Source organism: Pygoscelis adeliae, unplaced genomic scaffold (assembly GCF_000699105.1).
Source record: "Pygoscelis adeliae isolate BGI_AS28 unplaced genomic scaffold, ASM69910v1 Scaffold113, whole genome shotgun sequence".
NCBI classification, from domain to species: Eukaryota; Metazoa; Chordata; class Aves; order Sphenisciformes; family Spheniscidae; genus Pygoscelis; species Pygoscelis adeliae.
This window is the reverse complement of record NW_008825108.1, coordinates 7,812,242-7,821,610: the sequence shown is the minus strand read 5'-3', so window position 1 is coordinate 7,821,610 and position 9,369 is coordinate 7,812,242. Positions and strand designations below refer to the sequence as shown.

The 9,369-nt window shown below is 38.1% G+C and overlaps 1 protein-coding gene across 1 annotated transcript in view; it reads left to right on the top strand.

Annotated features, from left to right (window-relative positions):
* The first annotated feature begins 752 nt into the window (after window positions 1-752).
* CAND1 (cullin-associated and neddylation-dissociated 1) overlaps window positions 753-9,369 on the top strand; it is a 26,522-nt gene continuing 17,905 nt past the window's right edge. Inside the window, exon 1 of the mRNA XM_009327569.1 lies at window positions 753-892. Coding sequence (XP_009325844.1) covers window positions 753-892 — 140 coding nt within the window. The remainder of the gene's footprint in view (window positions 893-9,369) is intronic.

Genomic DNA, 9,369 nt, shown 5'->3' with positions numbered 1-9,369 from the left:
ATATTTTTGGAAAGTAATTTCTCAGTATGTTCTTGTATTGGTGGATATGACAGTGTTATTGAATAGTAAATTAATTGATATGAAAGATGATTTTATTTGCTTGATCTCTCAAGAATTAATCTTGGTCTTTAATGTGGCACCCTGGATTGAGGGCTGGATAAACATGATCGGCCGTTGTCTGGACTATAAACAAACCAGTCTGTACAGGGCAAGAAAACAAAAACCACATAAAACGTTGCTTCACTTTATTTCTCCCTTCATTAATGTTTGTGAATTTTAAGGGAGAATATTTGAAAAACTCTGTATTTTTCTTCTTGCTTAAAAGTTGTTTTAAAATAAACTCAGAGCAGAGATTAATTTTTTTTTTTTTACAAACTTTAAAGAGAAATGCCTGTTTTCAACAGCATAGCTAATGGAAGAACTACTTAAAATCCAGGGAAGTGTCAGTTTTTCTTTGTGGAGATCATTTGGAATATAATGTAAACAATGGAAGTAAAATATGTAGCTGTTCTCATCAGGGAAGGAGGAGGACCTAACTAAAAGTTATTGTCAGTTTTAAATACAATTTTTCTCCTTTTTATTCTATAACTAAAATAAATGCTACTTGCATCACAAAACAGGTAACAGTAATCCAACGTTAAATGTGATTTATTTGATAACAAATGGTGGAAACTGAGAATCTTGTATCCTGAGCACTGTGAATAACCCGTATCCTTTTAGCAATAATTATCTGACTATCTTTTGTCAGGTTTATGGCTACTAATGACTTGATGACAGAACTACAGAAAGATTCTATCAAGCTGGATGATGACAGTGAAAGAAAAGTGGTGAAGATGATTTTGAAATTACTGGAAGATAAAAATGGTGAGGTGCAAAACTTAGCTGTCAAATGGTAGGTATTCTTTTTCTATGGTGTGAAGAATTGTTTAATGACTGAACAACATAAAGCACTTTTGAAAAACTTAAAGGACCACTGCTACGCAGAATAATTGTGAAATTGATGTCTACAAAGGAACCCTTGTACTTGCAGGCTACTTGCCTTAATTGTAGTTTCTTACAGAACTTATCTTTTGTTGACATTGTGGATTAACATTTGGGTTTTCAGGTGACAAATAGCACATGCAGTCCTTGTTGAAAGTATATGAATGACATGCTTGTTCTTTGGTGATAATTCTTGAATGCTAAATAGATTTTAAAAGATTATAATTTATTGGTAGTTGCCACATTGATATTTGACTGTGAGAAGGTAGATGATGTGTAGGGGAAGAACTGTAGTATTGGAGTAGTTTTCAAGCAGAGATAAAAACATAAAAAGGTAAATAGGTGGTCTTGGTTATCAAATATGGAACTCACCTCTTCACTAACATTCAGAATACTGTGTTAATGGTTTTACATGCTTTACAGGAACTGTAAATGTTTTATGGGGTCAGGATGCAGTTACTTGCATTTCAGAGACTTCTGTTGCTTCAGTGCCCTCTCTTCCTCGCTTTATTTAACTTTACATGTGGTGTGGCTTTTCCAGAGCACCCTTTGAAGAGGTGCTACTTTTATTATGGCTGACTTTTTGGTCTTGGCCCTTCTGACTTCTTGTGCCCTTTAAGGAGGGCCTCTCTGTTAAGAAGCTTCTAGTGTTCCTGAGAATGCTTCTTGTTTGTGAGGTCAGTTGGTTTTTTTTTTTAATATTCCATCTATGCTACTTACATTCCATGAGGCATGGATTGAAGTAAACTTGCTACACAAGAGCTTGGGGCAGCTTTGAAGAGAAGTTTCACATTGTGACTAGCTGAGTTTGTTTCACTCTGTTATTCTTTACAGTTTGCCCTATCAGACTAGTAAAGCAGAAAATTAAAGCCTGTGTGTACATCTGCTTATGCACTTAGAAGCAGTGCTTGCTTCAGCTTCTGAAATATTTTAAGTGATGGTAACCAAAACCTTGCATGGAGAAACTAGCGTAGGAATAGCGAGTTTCAAGCCAAGGTTTAATATTAGCAGTGTAGTAATATAATTGTCACTACTTTTTCATTACTCTCAGCAGGGTTGCAGTGGTGTTAAAATGCATCTCCCCCTCCCCCCCCTTTTTTTAACAACGCAAAATGTCATGTTTCTTTTTAATTCAAACTTATGAAATGTCAAAGTTCCTTGTGATGCAGCTTAAGTTCTATAGCTTTGAAACAGATGGCTTGTACTCAATCAGAAGAGTAGATTATTATGAAACTTGGCTCAGGCTTAGAATTGTCTTTGTGTGAAATAGCATTTTGTGGAAAAGTTACGTTGCAGCATACATGCTGCAACATACACTCATCTTTAATGTACATCCTAAAGTTACCCTGAGGTTTAGATTAATGCATATAGGCACAGCTTATATATCACAATCTTTAATGGCAATGTTAGAATTTTGGACCTAAAGTACAAGTAATGTTTATTAAAACATTAAAGAAAGATTGCAACAGGAAGAGAATGATAAAATAGATGGCTGCCTGTGTATGCACCATTCTTCTCTTTTTAAAGTTTACTTTGACATACTGATAAAATTCTTGGATTTAATTAAAATGACAGGATCTGTTTAAAGTTTGGAGTCTTTTTGAGAAATCCAAATAATGTTAAAGTACAGTGTTAAATTTACTGTAGTGGGACAAGAAACACGATGGAAAAGTTTTCAGGTAAATTGTGAACATTTATCTAGAATGTGTACATTCTTGAACCTATTGAGGTTTTTTTGCATCCCGGTCACTTGTAGATATACTTTGAGGACAAAAAAAATACCCTAGAAGAGTCTTCTCTTCTTAGAATCATAGAATCATTAAGGTTGGAAAAGACCTCCAAGATCGAGTCCAACCGTCAACCCAACACCACCATGTCCACTAAACCATGTCCCTAAGTGCCGCATCTACACGTCTTTTAAATACTTCCAGGGACGGTGACTCAACCACTTCCCTGGGCAGCCTGTTCCAATGTTTAACCACTTCTTAAGGCAGCTTATACTCACGGTGTTGTTCCATGACAGTTTTAAGCCAGTCTAAGCTAATGCTGCTGCTGCTCTCCTGTTCTTGCCCTCCTTGTCCCTTTTCTTGCACTGTTGCTTATCTGATTTTGTTGCACTCTGGTTTGGGGACTTAGTTTTCTTCTGGCTTAGCGCTCTCCTCTTGTGATCAGATGAGCATTGGTAGAAATAGTAGTGGGGGTGAAGGATGGGAGAGATTGAACACTATTAAGCTGTAGTTTTTCTAAGACAGTTCAAGCTGATCTAAAGTCTGCCATCTACTACAAGACTGGGTGGAAGCCCAATTTGTTGGGAAGTTAAATTCAGCCAGCATATTTTAAAAACCAAAAAGTCAAGAAAATACTTTGTGTTGTCGTTCTTTACTTGTATATTTCTGTTACAGATTTCTGGCACTTTCAGCTGAAGAAAGCATAAACTGTGTTTAGATCTCTAATTTAAATGCTCTGGTGAACTTTAGAGACTATCAGCAGGGCCTTTCATCAGACTGGTACTTGATGACCCATTTAAGTATAGATTCCCTCTTTCATAGAAAAAGGATTTAAGACAACCCTATGTACCTTTGAATCCATATTTGAGACAGATTTTTCCTTGAGGAAGGGAGGAAAGATTTGCAGTTTGTTAGGGGAGCTTCCTCTACAGGTAGATCAATGGAAACACTGTGAATGGTAAAGGTATTGATCACTCCTTGAGCAGGTAAGAATCTCTTGCAGGAGGATCGGTCTTTCAGGGTTTGATTCTTGAGGTCACTGAACAGAGCAGATTTAAAACAACTTGGAGCAGTCTTAAAGCAGCATTTATTTTTAGGCAAGCGTAACAACAAGTAAGCAGTGTTCCTGGTGTTGCCTTATCCGCTGCTTGCTTTCACATTTGGGTAGGAAGGGCTTTATTGCTTAAAATGCTGATGAACTTGTTTCTTATTATCTCTTCAAAGCACCCTAGTGACTTTGTTCTTGATCCTTTCAGTTATATTACACTGGTTTTGGACAGGATAAAACATGTTCTTTGGTTAGCAGAAGTCAAATTGAGAGTTCATGGATATTTGGGTCGCTACCTTGAAAGATGATTGTGCAGTTCATTTCTGAATAAAAATGAAAATTAATGAGCTGCCTTAGTATTCTTGGAGTAAAAGTCAACCTGTTCTAAGCTTTGACCCTACAGAAGGGAAAGGAGTTTATTTGTCAACTTCTGTTATTGCAGACACTAGATGCAAACTAGGTCAGTAACTGCAGGTTGTTCATCTTAAGAGCATGTAAAATTTTAAGTGTATTCTCGTTGCCTACATTTCTTCTGGAGGAGTTGTTCTTTGCTTCATCTGATAGTCATAGGCTGTTTTACAGTCGGCCAATGTAGAAAATGCTATTGGACGTTCTTACAGCATATTCTTAGTTTAAGGCTGTTAGTGTAGTCCAGCATGGTATCCTGTGCACCTTACGGCACTGGTAATTGTACTGCCTGTAGCTCTATCCAAGATTATGTGCATCTGGGTTAGACAAGCAGTATGGTTTGTCTAAGCATAGGTATTGCGTTGGATGGACTGTTTGTTTGTCATTGCTGATAATGTTGGTAATGTTCTCTTGGCCCAAATTGCACATTAATTGTTTCATATGTTCAGTGTTGCAGTTTAAGGATGAACCGCTTCTCATTTTGAGCAGTTATCTATGGTTTGATATTCTGCCACTTAAGCCTATGCTTACAAATTTTTGTTTCACACTGTGAAATGTTTCCTGAAACCTGTAAAAACCCGAACACACAAGCATGTATATATATAGGGGAAAAAAAAAAGTGGGATTAAAGTAAGTACTTTCAGTGATTCCTCCCTTGTGATACTGTAGTTTCTCTGCATTTACCAGTGTGACTTCTCTGGGCAGTAATTCAATATAGGGAACGCTGCTTGATGCTGTGAGTGTGAGTCATTAGTGTGAACAGGGTGATGCGCATATTGACTGTTGTGTGGCTGATCCCGTTCAGCAGCTTTAAGCATTTTGGAAACTGTGGTAATACACTGCTGCACATCACGCTATACTAGTGATTTGAATCATATTTTTTTCCCATTTGTGAATTTTAACTCTTCCCTCTAAGTAAATGTGTTTATTTGATAACCATTAAAATATGCCAGTGTGGGACTATAATTGATTACGAGTTGGTGTCCCTCTTCCTAATAAGGAACCACACTATGAACACCTTTATTTTCAAATGTGTGTAACTTAAGGGAGACAGCGTGTTATAGTCGCTGTTTATTTCCATAGGCAACTGAATGAGCTTTTGACTTTAAGAGAAACTGGACGCAAATTACTGGCTAGTGAAAGGGAAAAGATCAAAGAACACTTAAAACAATATCTGAAACTGCCTTCAAATGTGTAAAATACATGCCTAAGTGCAGAAGCTTTGTATTCAGAACTGATTTTATAAAATAAGGTTATAGTTTATTTTCAACTTCTGATAACCTTAGTTTGTAATCTGGGACTAATAATAAGGTCTGTAAGTGATATCTACTGATTTTTAAAGGCCAGAAAAGCTTGAGGCAGTCTTTTTTAAGATTTACTTCATAATTGGTGTGTCAGCTTTATTGAACTAATAGGCTGAATAAATAGGACTGAAGACGCTAATTCAGGTAAAATCTGGTTTAACACTTTCTAGAAACTGTAATTTCAAGTGTTTGTGTGAATGACACTGTCATTTCAGTGGTTTGGTCATCTTTAAAACATCAGCAAAAAAGTGTTTCCTATACTTAATTGAGATGGATCTAATTGACCAGCCTTTGCTGTGATTTAGTTACTCATAGGTTACACTTGAAAAATAAACATATTTAAATCAGAAGAATTTAGTAGTTGTTCAATAGTTCAGGTTTAAAAAAAAAAAAATCCTTACCATCATTTCAGATGTTTTCACTTATGGAACAACTGGTTTTTGATGGAGATCTGCTTCTGGTCTGTCAAAGTCGGTTGTATAAAAGGATGGTGTCGGCTGCAGATCTCCAGGACGTGGAAGATGTATTTTCATAGAGCTGTACAAGCTGCAAACTGCAAAGAGCAAAAGACGCGACCTTTCTAGCAGTGAAAGGAGGGATGGCATTGCCACCTGGAATCTCACCAGCCAGATAGCAAACTTGCTTGCTACTGATCGAAAGCAAACTTTTCAGGATTGTTGCTCTGAAGGCTTGCCATGTTTTTGAAAGGATACTGTTACTCAGTTTTATATGAATACACTTCCATAATTGTACATGTGCTTGTTCCTGCTTCCTAGTGCTTCTATTTGCAGTACTTCTGTTGGAGCATTCAGTGTTACGGATATGAAATGGTTTCTACAGTTTCTGCACTCACACTTCTGTATACTGTAGTCTGTTGACAGAAACGCACAGGGAATTTCTCTGGACTACTGTGGACAGTCATCATACCTTGGAATTGTGATTGTTTCTGTTCTAGGTGATTTGTGCTTGTGTCACTTGCAAAACAATTTACTGTGCACCAAGGGTAGACATGTGCAACAACACTGTGAGTAGCTGCTAACTGACAGTGGTGTTTTAGTTAGGGGGGGCTACTGATGTGTCAGTGAAACACTGTGAAGGGAAAGCTTGGCTGAAGAGTGAAATCAAGTTGTGGAGAAAGCTGTGAGCTTTTTGAGCAACTGGAGAAAATATTTCAACTTTTAGGAATGCAGTCAGGGATGGCTTGATGTAGTTGAGTTTGGGAGCTAATTCTTGATAATAATCTGTGTGTTGGCAAATGCTTGTGTACAAATTTATCAGGAATTTATCTGTTGGAGGAAAAAGGTCTTTACCAGTATCAAAGTCCAGAAATTATTTTAATAAGATTGCAGATTGTTATTAATTTAACATGATTGAAGCATTAAAATGACCAGATTAGACTGTGGATGTGGTCCTCTAAACCCCTACTCTCAGGGGTTTAGTAGCTGTGGAGATGGTTTGATGGAATCTAAAGATTCCAGTGCAGTGCCCTTTTCCTAAATTAGAGGGCAGTGCCAGGTTAGGGCCTGAGGTTTGACTGCTTTTAACAAAGGGTGCTCTGTCAGAGCTGTTCATTTCTGCAGGGGTGGGTGTACCTGCTGAAGCAAGTGAGAAACCGTTCCATTACGTCTTCATTTCTGTGCACTTAAAGGGCTTCTTTTTATGCCTTTCATCAGATACCAGTCAGCATCTCAATTAACAGTTCTCTTGAGATTGTTTTCTGTATCTTCTAGAAATGTTACACCAAAGTTGTTTTTGTGTATTTATTTTTAAGATGTCTGCATATCTCCGTAAAGTGCTCTGCAAAGTGAGTAAGTTGCAATCTTCCTGAATTTGTGGCATTGGGGTGGTCATAATGCATCAATTTCAGATGTCTGTGGCCTAATGATGACTAATGTCAAATTAGTTTGAAATTTTGTGCATTAACAAAACCAAGTTGTATGTGATGTTTTGGTAAATATGCTTTGCCTTTGCTTGCTTTTTTTTTTTTTTAAATTCCCAAATTGCCAGTATTTTCAGCAGGTTGTACCATGTGAGTAGGGTGATGATGGGTAAGGAGAGAAGGAAACCAAGGAGGTTACAGTTTGTGAAGGAAGGCATGGAAAGCGGTAGGAGTGGTTGTCTTGGGAATTGCATATTCCTGGGTGTTAATCTAAGTGCTGTGCCTTGAGTGCAAACACCATTCTGAGTTCATGGGGGTAAGGCATTATGAGCATGGCCATTGAAAGAGAAGCTAAGTTTGCCTAATATGGTGACAGACCACCAAATCAAAACTTTGAACCTTACTTTGGTTACTATCGTATTGTAAGAGACACTTAGTGCTTGAATGCAAGGGTTTGCTTTATGTAATAGATAAATCTCCTTTGTCCATGTCCTCCTGTCTGCACTTCTTGCTTGCTGCCTTTTGCTTCTGTTGGGCATTTTTTAATGATAATTAGCTCTTGCTGCTGTGAATTCTTGGAACTGGGAAAGAAGGGTAACAGCAGTGGGGTACATACATCTTCCATCCCAAAACCTGTTGTATTTGGATTTTGTCCTACTGTATAGAGCCATGTCTGCTAGCTGTCCAAGAGGGAAGGCCATAGATCTCAGCCCTTTGAGTCCAGCTGGAGTTACTGGCTTGCAGTCTTCTGAATCTGAGCCTAGTCCTCCAGTCTAGCTCCCTCCCAACAGCTGTGTGTAATGGTTTAGTTTGAGCTGTTGGAACACTGTCTTTTTTTTTTTTTCAGGAGCGGAGAAAATGGGTGACCAGATCATGTAGAACAATGATTTTTGAGGGTCTACAGTTGTCCTGTAGCGCATGAGCTGTATGGTGGAGAGGGATGGCTTTGGAATGACTGAGAGGACTTCTAAGGCAGGAACCGTGAAAGGCATGGAGAACTCCGAGTGTATTTGGGAGTCTTTGTAGCAGGAGGAATGGAAAACTTGATATTCTGAGACTGAAGAGAAGACTTGAGTTTCAGAGGAACTTGGAACATGTAGATTTGGATTTACCTTGTAGGTGCTTCTAAACGGTGTTCCAGACTGTTCCTCTTTTTTTCCACATGCACACTCACAAGGACAGTTGCTCTGACCAGAAGTGGGGATTGCTAAAGTGACTTGTTCAAAATGAACAAATTCATTGTCAAGTTTGACTATACATTGAGAAGTTAGTTCAGTGTGGTCCTAGGTGCCAAGTCACATTAAAAAATGGTGAGATAATACAAAGCATGTATAGGTCAACAAGTAAAATTAATACAAGATAACATTTCCTTGTTAACAGCACTTTGGAATTAAGCTACACATCCTCAGATCTCCACTGCTAAAGCAATGCAGGAATTTCTTTTTTCCCCAGCAGTACCAGCAAGGTAGTAAACATGTGGGGTTGTCTTGCTGTCATTCTTGGCAAATACAGTACTAAGCTCCTAAACTGAATTCAGTGCCTTTATGCTGAATGCCATAGCCTCAAGCCTTTCCTTCTGAATAGTGATCTGTGACCTGTGCGTTCCCTTGCAGCTGTCTGGCTGACAGTTTTATTAGCTAGTAGTGAACCCAGGGTCCAGCTGTGTTCTTGGAGAGTTAGACTTAAACTCCAGAGCCATTTCCAGTAAAACAAGAAAAACCGTTTCGCTTGTCTCTTAATACATATAAATTAAGAAGGGAACTCTCCTTTAGACTGTAAAGACTCAAGAGTGATTTTTCTGTCTCAGAACACTTGTGGGTTTCTGTAATGCAATAATGTGGGAATTAGATGATTTAAGTGTTAAAGCATACAGTAAGTTTTTGCCTGAGTGGCATAACTTAATTTGGATTTTGGACTATCTACTCTCAGAATAACAGTCTTCACTGAGAGCTTAGTATCTTGCTAGCTTGGACAGAATTTCTGCTTGCCTATAGATGATTTCATGCACACCACCCCCCCCCC